This window comes from Oreochromis niloticus, linkage group LG10, assembly GCF_001858045.2.
Source record: "Oreochromis niloticus isolate F11D_XX linkage group LG10, O_niloticus_UMD_NMBU, whole genome shotgun sequence".
Taxonomy (NCBI): domain Eukaryota; kingdom Metazoa; phylum Chordata; class Actinopteri; order Cichliformes; family Cichlidae; genus Oreochromis; species Oreochromis niloticus.
Genome location: NC_031975.2, coordinates 6,594,916 through 6,608,491, shown reverse-complemented (window position 1 = coordinate 6,608,491; position 13,576 = coordinate 6,594,916). Strand labels below are relative to the sequence as shown.

At 44.5% G+C, this 13,576-nt stretch overlaps 1 protein-coding gene across 2 annotated transcripts in view; it reads left to right on the top strand.

Moving 5' to 3' along the window:
* The window catches only part of mtmr4 (myotubularin related protein 4), a 29,534-nt gene extending 16,617 nt beyond the window's left edge, over nucleotides 1–12,917 (top strand). For both annotated transcript variants that reach the window (XM_003456125.5, XM_005460846.4), the window contains 13 exons: nucleotides 65–161; nucleotides 1,282–1,395; nucleotides 1,487–1,677; nucleotides 2,876–3,004; nucleotides 3,384–3,495; nucleotides 3,914–4,109; nucleotides 4,251–4,436; nucleotides 7,344–7,514; nucleotides 7,863–8,017; nucleotides 8,170–9,583; nucleotides 9,723–9,833; nucleotides 9,954–10,042; nucleotides 11,229–12,917. In XM_003456125.5, coding sequence (XP_003456173.1) covers nucleotides 65–161; nucleotides 1,282–1,395; nucleotides 1,487–1,677; nucleotides 2,876–3,004; nucleotides 3,384–3,495; nucleotides 3,914–4,109; nucleotides 4,251–4,436; nucleotides 7,344–7,514; nucleotides 7,863–8,017; nucleotides 8,170–9,583; nucleotides 9,723–9,833; nucleotides 9,954–10,042; nucleotides 11,229–11,406 — 3,143 coding nt within the window. In that variant the 3' untranslated portion in view covers nucleotides 11,407–12,917. The remainder of the gene's footprint in view (nucleotides 1–64; nucleotides 162–1,281; nucleotides 1,396–1,486; nucleotides 1,678–2,875; nucleotides 3,005–3,383; nucleotides 3,496–3,913; nucleotides 4,110–4,250; nucleotides 4,437–7,343; nucleotides 7,515–7,862; nucleotides 8,018–8,169; nucleotides 9,584–9,722; nucleotides 9,834–9,953; nucleotides 10,043–11,228) is intronic.
* Nucleotides 12,918–13,576: the final 659 nt, after the last annotated feature.

The window sequence follows — 13,576 nt, the reverse complement described above, 5'->3', positions numbered from 1 at the left end:
AGTAAATGTTTGAGAGGGCGTTTTTCATTTATACCCTCGCTCCATGTTCTATGTGTGTTTGTAGGTGATCATGTACGTCAGAGAATGGAAATGGAGGTCAAGAGGATGGGCTTCGATACTCAAAACATCTGGAGAGTGTCTGACATCAACTGCAACTACAAGTATGTCACTGATGCTTAACCATGAAAAGCACAGCAGGTATATCCTGATGACTGCATCTAATGTTAGTAGTATAGAATGGTGTCATAATAAAGAGTAATGATTGGATAGTTGACGGTGAATGGCAGTGTTTCTGTGAGATTTCTAAGGGCTCTGCCAGAGTGGGAACTCTGGTTGGTAATATAAGTGTCTGAATTTTTGAGTTAGTTACTTTTTGATGAGATCCAAGGTTTTTCAGAATGAGAGTGTCACCAGGGACGGGAGGGAAGAAAAGGGTATCTCAAGGTGAAAGGCAACACCTAGAAGCAAATTCCACATCTTTTAGATATGTGACTTTGATGTTTTCATCATCATCCACTGTGACACTGTGTGATTGATTAATGGATGTCCAATAGGTGCACTTTAAACAAGACAAGCTAATGGCTAATCTAGGATGTCTTTAAAGCTGCAATTTTCCCTGTCATTGAAAGAAACAGCTACAGCACACACACGTGTGTGTGTGCGTGTGTGTGTGTGTGTGCACGCGTGCGCGCGCGCTGAAGCTGAAGCTACCAGGTTGGGTAGTTCAGCCTAATATAAAATGTATTAAGGCAGTCACCTAAATAGAAACTATAGACTGAATGGGTGTAAAAAAGGTCACTCTGTTTGGAGAGCCCAGGAGAACACACCCTACTGAGACAGACACACACATAGGACAACTGGCTAATTAAACAAGCCACAGCCTGCTGAGGCCCGTGACTCAGCACTGTATTTTACACACACACACACACACACACACACACACACACACACACACACACACACACACACACACACACACACACACACACACACACACAGTCTCTCTCCCTCCTGCTATTAGACTCTGAGCAAGTGAATAGAATTTGAAGAAAGTATCCTGGGAGAGAAAGAGGAGAAAGCAGAGACAGATGGAGGTTTCTGATTTGTTCTCTGGTCTAGCTGAGATACTGATGCTGCAGTGACCCTGAAAACCAGAACATTTTAGGGAATGTCCTTTTGCAGCCAGTTTCAGCTTGGTTTTCCTTCATCAAAAGATAATGCAGTATTATAAACGGTTTTAAAACTTCCTTTAGAACCTCTAACCTCCTGTTCATCCTGTAGGCTGTGCTCCAGCTACCCACAGAAGCTTCTGATTCCAATCTGGATCACTGACAAGGAGCTGGAGAGTGTGGCTTCTTTTAGATCCTGGAAGAGGATCCCAGTGGTGGTCTACAGGTAACTTTGTGTGCATGTTTTCTCCAGCTTATATGGGTGCAAGCTGAAGAAAGGTTTTAAGGTTAATTAACTCTGTAACCTTCGTTTCCAGGCACCAAAAGAACGGGGCAGTGATCGCCCGCTGTAGCCAGCCTGAGATTAGCTGGTGGGGCTGGAGGAACACAGATGATGAGTATCTAGTAACGTCCATCGCTAAGGCCTGTCAGATGGACAGCGGAACCAAGGGTGCACAAACAAATAGACAACGCGGGGAAGCTCCTGACTCTTCCGATGGTGATTTTGGTAATCTTGCTGTTTGATTTTCTTTGCATGTCCATACTTGCACTCCTCATCCATTTGCACATCTGTGCATTACACGATGACCCTGTTTGGCAAATTAAACCATCCAGGGTCCAAACTCACTCGTTTTCTTAAAGTCACAACTAGTGATCGCATCATATTGCAGTCTACTCAGGCAGCCCACACACCTATACCAAACAGAGTGCTTCCAGTAGTGAGTGTCTGAAACAGACTCTCTCTCTCTCTCTCTGCAGTCATCCAGACACATAACAGCAGATCACGCTGTGGAAACCTGGCCAAACACTCTCTAACTCTAGACTTCTTTCACAAACTTTGACCAGAGAGAAGGAGATGCATTTATCTATTGTTTAATTATCAGTCCATACTTCCAAGAGAACCAACAGATAATATATTGTAATGTAACTGCATTTTCAATAACACCTGCAAATACATAAATACATTATCACCAATTTAAAGTATAAAGGTAGCTGATTAACATGAATCGTTTTTATCGTGCACACCATAAATTTAATTTGCTTCTTTTTAATCAGCACTTTGAACTTTGAGAGGAGATCAGTGAATTTCCAGGTTGTAAACAGCCACTAATAGCTAGGACTCTAGTGTTTTCAGAGCTTTGCAGGCATTCACAGGGCTGGGAATGTGTTTTTTGTTTGTTTTTTTCCCATTGCTAATGTCCTCCTTTTTAACAGAAAGTACATGCATCAGTGTTGCTGCATTGTAATCATTGTGAGTTACAGAAAGTAGGACAGCTGTCAGCACAGCTTTCACAGTTCAGAAAAACAACTCTTTGTATCTTTTTCAGACTTGGTTTTGCTTTCCTTTTTTCCTTCCATATTAACTTACAAGGAACACACAGATATGTCAAATTACAGAAAGTGCTAAAAGAGCTTTTAACACAATTAGAGAAGGGTGCAGAGAGAAGTATTTCAGTTCCAGTCATCTTTCTCTGCAGAAGCTGTGGGAAGGAGGCTTCTTGACTTAACAGTAGTAACACAGTGGTGTTCATCATGAGGAGATATTGATTTTCAGTAGGTTACAAATAGAGTCAGTTTCTCTTAATCATCTTCCCTGCACTTCTGACACCCTCCTCCTTTCACACTTTCTCTTTCTTCCTCTCCCTGGCAGGTCGATTTGCATTACACTGTCCGCTCATAATGATCAGAATCTTCTCTTTCCCCAGACTCATCTCTGACGGGCGGCTCCAGCTGCAACGACAACACTGTGACACAGAAGCTGCTGATTCTGGATGCTCGCTCATACACTGCTGCAGTGGCTAACCGAGCTAAGGGTGGAGGCTGCGAATGTGAAGGTTGGCATAATCCCAAAACATTTTGCACCATCTTCAAAAAGTCAAATTAAACTAGAAACATTGTCATCTGTGAACCTTATCTGGAGTGTGTGTGTATCATTTGGCGTCTGATTCTACTGAGTCAAGTAGACAGGAAACTCGGTGAGAAGTAAAACAGTGTTTTTACGTTTTTTTTAAGTGCTGCTTTTCCATTCTGGAAACAATCCCCTCTCTCTACAGTAACTTGCTAACACATTTAGTGCAGTCCAGTTTGACTAAATGGAAAATATTATTGCTACCAGTGGCTACACACAGTCGACTATGAATGTTGCACTGAAAGCAAATTGTTGTTTGTTGATATATCTTACAACCTTCATCCAAGTTGTTTGTTTGTATTCAGAGTACTACCCCAGCTGTGAGGTCATGTTCATGGGAATGGCCAACATCCATGCTATCCGGAACAGTTTCCAGGCTCTCAGGGCTGTCTGCAGTCAGATCCCCGATCCAGGAAAGTAAGTCGATCTATGTGACCTTTCTCTCTGAGCAGCTCTGGCCTCATTTGCACCTCCCTCCACCTTCTCTGTTTTAGTGGGTTCACCACACAGTAAGGCAACACCACATAGGCACGGGAACACAGTCCTGTTTCTGCTGGGCTTGCCAGCTGTCTGTCTGTACACGTCAACCAACAGCACATGTGTGTTATGGCTATCTGTTTGTTTGCATGTTTACGTGTTTTCAGTGCGTCACCTGTGTGTATTTTGCATTGAATGTGTGCAGTGAAGCAGAGAGGCCTCCATAGAGCGCCTCCCTGCTCCGTCATAGTTAACCCAAATAACCCAATCCAGGTTGTATCCAGTCTTCAGGTTACCTCAGTTATGACATTCCATATAGGTTAGTTGTTGCTTAATCAACCCCCTCTCGTGTTTCCAGCTGGCTTTCAGCACTGGAGAGCACCCGTTGGCTGCAGCACCTGTCGGTCATGCTGAAGGCTGCCACTCTGGTATGTTCAGCAGTGGAGCGGGACGGTCGTCCTGTCCTGGTACACTGCTCAGATGGGTGGGACCGCACGCCTCAGATTGTAGCCCTCGCCAAGGTCCTGCTGGACCCCTACTACAGGACATTAGAGGTGAGCATCTTCACAGTTCAGTATTAATCTAATGTATTTGATTTTTAGATGACATGCAAGCATATTCTCATAGATATGGTAAGCACTTATTTTGCTGGATTCTCTCGTTGCTTTTGGTACTGACTACTGTGCCATCCACAGGGTTTCCAGGTGCTTGTAGAGACTGAATGGCTGGACTTTGGTCATAAGTTTGGGGACCGCTGTGGCCACCAGGAGAACTCAGACGATGTGAGCGAGCAGTGTCCCGTCTTCCTGCAGTGGCTGGACTGTGTTCACCAGCTGCTCAAACAGTTCCCCTGCCTGTTTGAGTTCAATGAGGCCTTCCTGGTGGGTGGTTGGACAGCACTCTATACTAGTCTGTAGTGGTGCAACGGATCACGGTTGATCCGTAATCCAAACCGATCCCACTCCACAGTTCGGCATGCACGTGATCCAAAGATTCAAAAAAGAAGAGAAAAGTATGTGTATGGTGCGCGTGGTCAGTCTGTCCAGCGATAGCTATGGTCAGCGCTAGCGGTCCAAGTGGAGGAGCAGAGGAGTTTGCGGTATTTAAGCAGCCCTTTGCTGCCCAATCCGACCGGGCTAAAGCTATTACAAAAGCTATTGGGGTGTTTAGCTGCAGACGGGAGGCCGTATTCCGTTGTGCAAAACAAGGGGTTTAAACTAGTCAGCGCAGTTGACGCACTGACGCCGTGCAACCCCACGCACGGGGCGATCCGCGGTAACTAGTTAACAGAGATTTGCCGCCTTAATGCAGTTATGGCATTAACGTCATTTTAACGAGATTTACGCTGACAGCACTAGTTTAAACTATGATGAACATGCTTGAGCCACGCTTAGGGATGGGTATCGTTTAGTTATTATCCGATACCGGTGCCAAATCGGTACTTTTGAAACGGTGCCGGTGCTTAAACAGTGCTCGAACCGGTGCTTAAAGAATGGAGAACACAAACTTTGTCCAAAAACCTCTTATGTTTTTATTTTTAGCAGTCTCTTTTTTTCTGCAAAAGGATAAGAACCGTACCAACATATAAACATCATCTGTGCAAAGATTTATGTTTTTAAAGTGAAACAGTGAAAAGTTACAGCGCTGTCAATACATGAATATCCAGACGTTGTACAAAAATGTCCAATTTTGGCACACAATTGGACACCATGCCAGTTGAATTTTTTAGGTATTTAAGAGCAGAAGTTAATTAATTTTATAAACATGCCTAAAAATGCTTTTTTTTTAAAAATACATTTTTGGTGTTAATACATTTTTGAAGAATTAACCACACATTTACATGGTAATGGACCTTTTCTGTGCATGGAGCGCTTAATTGGCCTCTGGCCCTTTAAACTCTGAGGGGCTGTAACTTTGGTTTATTTTGGTCAATTTGCATGATTTACACCTCCTTTTTAATTGTTTGAGCCAATAGAATCACAGTAACGATGCCACGTTCACGTTACTTCAACCAATCAGACGTTCCAAGGCCAAAACCCACGTGGGTCTAAAGGTGGGTCTAAAATGGAGGTTGTTGACAGAAAACTGCTCTGATGCGGCTAGGTAGGCGTGGTGACTGCTGATAATCACGTGGCTACCGGCGAAAATAACGGAGGAAATCTGGACGGTAAGCCAATTTCTGTCTTAGCGCATCACAGTAACTGCCATCTCCTTACAAATGTTCATTAGATTAACCACACTTATACAGACTGTATATAACTACCAACTCTCCAGCCATGTTGATGGATTGCCTATATTGGCTGGAAATATTTATTTCCAGAGAAAAGACACGGACAGAAGATTCTTACAGGATGTGATGTGGACAACACTAATGAACTATTGATGTGTCATATTTGTCCAAGGCGTATTTCATTGTTATGGAAAAAGAGAATATTAAAATCATGATGACCAATTGGAGTGGTGATTCAAACGTGGTGCAGATGTGTGTCACAAGTTGATCTGGCTGTAGGCTGTGGCACTTGGCCAGAGGTGGCGCTGGTTGACTCGAGTCCATGTTAGTGCACTAAAAGTAAACTGCACGCTTTAGTTGTGAAGCAAAAACGCTGAAACCGGAGAAATAAAACGTGCGAGGGGAACGATAACGACGACAAGAGTCTCCCGATCGTTTACTCTTGCTGTCCTGTGAACAACATCGGCGTGGTGTTAATTGTTTGCTGTTTTCGCGATCGCGTCGCGCATGAGGATATCACCAGGTAAACTCGCGACATTTTTAAACATTTTGTTGTTCAACGGCATCAAGGCTGACGGAGTGTGTTTGAGATAACCTCACAAGTGTCACAGATGACACATTTGGCGTTTTGTTTTTTGTTTTTTGTTTTTTTTGCTGGTTTGTCGGTAGCAGCTCCTGAAACGCAAGACTGCCACACATCTGTTCGACCAACGCCAGTTGATCTAAACGCCAGTTGATCTGGAACACCGGTACCGGGGGCGTGGGCCTTAAAGCACTTATTGCAGGCTGCTGAGTTTGCATCTTTTGCTGTGAAGTACAGCAAGACTTTTGACCGCTTCGCCTTGGGCATTTTTAATCTGTAGCTCTGCTCTAAAAGAACGTACGTACCTGGGCCCGCCTACTATCCTTGTAAAGGTAAAATGATCGGCTAGAATCCAAAGTGTATGAAATGTCATGATATAGAAATAAAAAAAATTAAAAAAAGGACCGAAATAAAGCACCGAAATGTGCGCTGCTTTTCGGTCTGGTTACTACCGTTTATGTCAGAACCGGTGCCATAATGGCACCCGATACCGGGACCCATCCCTAATTATATCACAGCGGAGTGGTGGATAGAAAGCCCTGTACTGCCCTATATTGCACCTTAATTTGTTTTTATATAATTGCGTGGAATGAGTCTTGAGTTGAATGTTTTTAATAGGCAAAAAATACTTAAATAATTAAATGGCGAGTTAAATTTTTGTCCTTTTTTTTCTGCTGATCCGAAAATTGATCCGATCCGTGACGAAAAAAACGTGATCCGATCCGAACCGTGAGACTTTTGATCCGTTGCACCACTACTAGTCTGTCTTACTCATTAATCTCTACATGTTCTGTAAACTTTAAAAAGTGGCCAGGATTACATGAAACCATACATTTGGCCTAATGAATAAAGTCTTGGGTCACATGGTCATGTTTCACATCAGTCAGCTGTCTCACACACACCGACAATGAGAGTTAAAGTTAATCAGTGCTGTAATTAAAGGCCTGACTCCATGCGTCTTCTTCACATGTCCAGGTCAAGTTGGTGCAGCACACATACTCGTGTCTTTACGGCACGTTTCTGTGCAACAACGCTCGTGAAAGGGAGGCGAAGAATATCTACAAACGCACCTGCTCTGTGTGGTCTCTGCTTCGCACAGCAAACAAGAATTTCCAGAACTTCCTCTACATCCCTTCTCATGACATGGTACCTGCCGGTTTTCACAGCTTTTGTAGTTTAGTATAGTTGCAGCTGGAAGTTGCTTCCTGAGTGTTTCCTTTTAAAGCCACTGTGCTTTTCAGTTAATGTACAGTGAGATGACTTGCTGAAGGAAACAGTTGATCGTAGTAATGATCATAATCTTCAGTCACAGTCTCAGTGAGCAGAACAAGTGTTTTGATTAATGGATAATGTAACTCTGATTTTGAACTTCAGTATGATTAAAGATTAAATCTATCCTACTTTCCCTGCCATCCTTTCTGATGCACGTTCAAAGAGTTTTGATCTTAGACGCCATTACTATGTACTTATCCTCCCGGTGCATTTGTCTGCCAGGTGCTGCAGCCAGTCTGCCATACTCGGGCACTACAGTTGTGGACAGCCGTCTACCTGCCCACCTCCTCCCCCTGCACTGCTGTGGATGATTCTGTGGATCTCTACCTCCCGCCCTCCATCACAGGAGACGAGCTCACCTCCCGTTCCCTGGACAGGTCTGTTTGTCTGAGCTATACTATTGCCGCAGTCTGACTAGTGATGTTATGGCAAACAGTCAGACTGCCCTCTAGAGTTTAAAATGGAGAACTGTATTACTGCGTTTTATACACATTAAAAAAGAAGATCTGTATGTACTGGTGATTTACAGACTTCCTAAGACCCGCTCCATGGATGACCTGCTGTCAGCTTTTGAGAATGGGATGCCCCTGACACGAACATCCAGCGACCCCAATCTCAACAAGCACTGCCAGGAGGGTCGCTCTGCACTGGAGCCCTCACCTGCTGTGGAAGAACCCGCTGCAGAAGGCTCCAATGAGCTCATACGTGACACTGCAGTAGACAGTGGAGAGGGACAATCTATGCATCCGACTCCAGAAGCTGTCCCAGGTGTAGTGGGTGCTGAAGAGGCTGTGGATGGACCCTGTTTCACTACACAGCCCCTGCCTTCCCTGCCCCTCTCACCTGTCCCCCTCAGTGAGGATGTCACACTTGCTCACACTGCCTTTTCCACTCCTGCCCTCATGCAAGCTTTGCATCAGATCACAGATACTCCACTCCAACAAGCTCCACTGGAGGCTGAGAGCCCCTGTAGGACTGCTGAGAGTATACCATCACCCACTCATAAATCAGAGCCCTGCTTACCTCTGCCCTGCAAAAGCACTCAACCTGCAGCCAACACACCAACCTCTGTATTTCAAGGACAAATTGATAGTCAGTCAAAGAGCCTGCTGGCTGTAAAGCAGCTAACATCACTCCTTCCCATGGGGGACTCCACTGAGACTCTTATAGGTGAGAATGATCATCCCTGCAACTCGTCCTCTGCAGTGACCTGGGAATTTACCCAGAATACTTTGAATGATGAGGAGAAGCCTGAGTTTCAGCCACAAGCTCAACCCCAGAAGGAGAAAGAGGACACGAGGACAAATGGGGCGAGTGGAAGAGAGCGTGTGTTAGCGGCAGCTCCTGTAGACTGCACCCAGGTAACTGCTCGCCCTCTGATCTCCCAGAGCCAGCTCTCGGACCTGTGCTTGCTCAGCTCCCACTGGGAGAGTGTCCAGGGTCTGGTCCAGTCTGCCTCTGGTGCCAGCCGGGCCCAGCACCCCAACATCCACCAGAGCCGCCGGCTTGCCAGTAAACTCCTCCGTGCCCAGGGCTTTGCCATTGCCAATGGCTCGCAGTGCTGCCGCAGGGAGGCTCTCTGTTGTCCGAGCAGTGCGCTGCAGACTGGATGGCCTACCAGGAGTGCAGGCTACACTGGACTGTGTGGGCCTACTGCCCTCACCAGCTACTCACTGGCAGCTCATCAGCTCCTGCCAGCCTCTTATTCCTCACCCTCAGCTTCTAGCTCGCCACCACCTCCCCAGGCCCCGGCTTACCTGGATGATGACGGGCTGCCTGTGCCGATGGATGCCGTGCAGCAAAGATTGCGTCAGATCGAGGCGGGTTACAAGCAGGAGGTTGAGGTGCTGCGACAGCAGGTGCGACAGCTGCAGATGAGGCTTGAGAGTCAACAGTATGGCACCCCTCCCTCAGAGCCATACGTTGAGTACGAGGATGACATTGTGAGTGACTTTTTAAGCACAGACTTTATTGAAAGAGCTAAAAGCATTTCTCTTTGTCTTCAGAGTATTTACTCTCAATTATTTTCAGAAGAGTTCTTATTCGTATCCATCCTCTGATCTCATTCTGTTCTCTCCTTAGACATGTCTGCGTGAGTCAGACAACAGCAACGAGGAAGATTCTCTGTCTACCCACAGCGAGGACCGTCTGTCCGAGGGCAGCTGGGATCGAGTGGAGCCCAGGGACACTGAGGTGAGTGTCCTACAGAGCTTCTGTCTTCACTCTTCCTGCCTTGTTCCCCCTCACATTCTCACTTGCATGTTCAGGAGCAGAGCTGTTTCACACTTTTCTGATAACTATCTCTGTGTGTAGGTTACGAGGTGGGTGCCCGACCACATGGCCTCCCATTGTTTCAACTGTGACTGTGAGTTCTGGATAGCCAAGAGACGTCACCACTGCAGGTAGAGACTTCATTGTGTTTCTTTTTTGTTGTTAATTTTTCCAACATGTGCTCAAACTTGGAGGAAAAAATAGATAAATGCCAAGATTAGACTAGAGTAATATTAGTGTGGAAATATTTGTATTTACTTATTTACTCAGAGTAGGAAAGTAAATGTGAAGCTTCAGCCATAAGCCTGTTAGCTCAGGTTAACTAATGCTAGCTTTGCTAGCTGTCAGCAGTGTGAAAGCATCATGTTGCTGTGTTACTGGGCGATTATGTGCTCAGCTGTTCCTTTTATTCTGGCGCAGTTTTGAAGGCAAATTTGGTTGCTGTTTAAATAAAACCAGACAAACTGTTCAGCCGGTTTTCAGTCTTTGTGCTAAGCTAATCTGACCAGCTGCTGGTTAACATCAAGTACAAGATTAGTCTGATCGTCTCACTCTGACCAAGAAAGAATAAGTACATTTTCCAAATGCTGTGCAAATTCTTTTTAACATTTAAGCCTTAATATTTTTTCGCATTTGAAGTGAAGCTGCTTCACGATTAGCACTTGTCTAAGAGATCTGAGTGTTTCCTTTTAAAAGCTGGCTGTGTTTGTATATTTTGTATGCCTGTTTCTCTCTGCACTCTTTAGTTGCACAGTGACTCTGCCAAAGCAGCAGCATGCCTTTAAAAGACAGTTTGCTGTGCATTTTCCAAGCTTTGGTTTCAGCATCAAAGGCTCTTGACTCACTGGGGAATTAATTATATGCTCCAGTGAGACATTTTAGGCGGGGGGAAAAAATTCATATTCACAGGCAGAGCAGCACTCTGAGCAGGGCATGTGTTCAACTGTTAGATCCATTTTTTATGTAACTTAAACATAGCAAGTTTTCCAACATGTAATAAATAGAATCAGCTGATTTATAATGTATGTAAACAGTGACTTGTGTTTCCATTCCCAAATGCAATAGAGACGGATGGAATGCAGTAAAGTTGCCATGTGTGAAAAGACCTTTAAATGTGCTTCAAGAAGAAGCGTAAAGCTGTTTGTGCTGCTCATCAATCCATAATCTGCATTTAGCCTTTTCATTTTTGCCCTCTCTGGGTCCTGAGGATCTTTTATTTTGAAATCTTATACGTTTGGTATCTAAAGTGTCTCAGAAACCTTCACATTGAATACAGTTTTTTCTGTTAATAACATTACATGTGTTCTCCATTTTCAGGAACTGTGGTAATGTGTTCTGTAAAGACTGTTGTCACCTGAAGCTTCCCATCCCGGACCAGCAGCTTTACGACCCCGTGTTGGTGTGCAACACCTGCCACGACCTGCTCCTCGAGTCCCGCACCCGCGAGATCCGTAGCCAGCAGCTTAAGAAGGCCATCGCTACAGCCTCCAGCTGAGAGAAACCTGAAGCATTGTCGCCTCGGCTTTGTCCTGCTCGTATGGGACTGATGAGCTGTGCGCCGTTTTAACCGCCAATCAGCTGTAGTTTGGCTGCAGGGGCAGGAATGAGGAGCAGTTGTTACTCTTTGGGACGCTGGGCTTTAAAAACGGAAATGCACGTATAGACTGTAATAGAAGGGATTGCTAAGGCATGCTAGCAGGTGGAGGAGGGGGTTGGTCAAAGACATTTTTAGGCCAGAGCGCCACAGCGTCCTGCTGCCTCACACGGCTTGGTCCTCTAGTGGTGCCCCCGCCTGAGACACATCTCCAACCTGTCCACACACCTTTTAGTACCAAACACCTGCACCCTCCTGACGGACACTGACTCGCAGTTCAGAGGACAATCGCTCACCCTTCCACGTGTCGGGGGACTCCAAAGCCTGTACCTGTACTACTGGAGGCTTTCAACTTTAAAAGAAAAGAAATGCTGCTACAGTATTTAAAAGTCTAATTTTGTATTCTTATTTTGTGCACTACTAGCTGTCATGTAATGGAGGGCACTTGTGACCAAACTTGAGCAAAAGGGAGAAATCTGCTGTTTACTTTGCCATTGCATCTTTTTTGTTGTTGTTGTTTTTTTGTCCTCTCGGAGCTTGAATGTAACATGTGATGGATAACTGGACCGGGTTTATGTTAATGTGCATTTGGTAGGTCGTGTACATGTTCATTGCTGCAGTGTGTTCTGTATGTGGACAGTCGATGTGGTTGTGTCTTTTATCGATGCTTTTCTCTGGTATAGTCGCGGTGCAACGCTCTGAGGGATGTGTGGCGCACACTGATGTGGTTTTGCGGGGACAGAATGAGGGTGGGAGTCAGCAGGTTTCTGTGAAGTCTTCTTCAGATGAATCATTTGAAGGTGCTTGGAAGATGTGACTGAAGGGTCGTGCTGATGTTCCTCTAGTCGAATGGCTTGGTGTCCACATAAAGCTCTATGTCCATCTGACTGACTCCTCCACATGCTGAGGACTGAACAGAACTCTTAGTTTTTTGTTTTTTAAGGGTAGTTTGGCAACAGTCCCCTTAAAAATGTTTGTCTACTGGTTGTTGGGACAATGGTGCCATATTTTGTTTTGTCTCTCTCTTTTTTCAAAGGATATTTCTTTGTTACGGATGGCAGCAGGTTTCTAATCGGCCACCTCTCTGTATGTTTAATGGTACAGGTAGCTAGCTGCTTAATAACACTGAGACGACTAAAGATTAACTGAGAGTTTGATAACAAGAGGCTAACAATGTCAGTGGATAATCAGATATCACTGCATTCGTTACCTTTGTAGTTATCGTCTAATATTTGGAATCTTTTGCACGGTGTTTATGAAGTTGAAATCTTTGAGGAGCTCAGAAATGTAACATACATAGTTATCTGATCCGTAGTGGTGGCTAAAACCTGTCACTTAATGAATTATTGTTGTAAAGAAATGCACTGTAAAAATGAAATCCCATGGGTTAAAATAAAGGATTATATCATGGATCTGGTTTCCTGTATTTTTTTTTTTCTTTTACACTATGCATCTCATTTTCTTTTGTCTATACGTAGTTAAATCGCCTCCATAGTGTTGTGAAAAATGATTTGCCCCCTTCTTGATTTCTTTTTTTTGTTTGTTTGTTTGTTTTTTGCAATTTTAATATTAAATAAAGATGACCTGAGTAAATACAAAATGCAGTTTGTTTGCTTTTTTTTTTTTTTTTTTTTTAATGGAACCTGTCTGACAAAGTGAAGAGCTCAAAAAGCAGCACGTCATAGTATGATCTAAAGACTACAGCTCAGAAACAAAGTCACTGACATCTGTCGCTCTGGAAAGAGTTATATTTTTTTTAAGTCTTTGGGACTCCAGTGAGCCATTATTCACAAGTGGAGAAAACTTGGAACAGTGGTGAACCTACCAAGGAGTAGGTGGCCTACCAAAATTACTCCAAGGAACGCATCAACGACTGATTCAGGTCGTCACAAAAGAACCCAAAGCAACATCTAAAGATACTGCAGTCCTCACTTTCCTCAGTTAAGCTCAGAGGTCATGATTTAACAATAAGGAGGAGGCTGGGGACTTCGTGGCCTGTCTCTGATGTCCTCATTGTACGGAATTTGACCTTGAATTTGAGATGGTAGTAGGGCTCGCTCCAAATTATGCT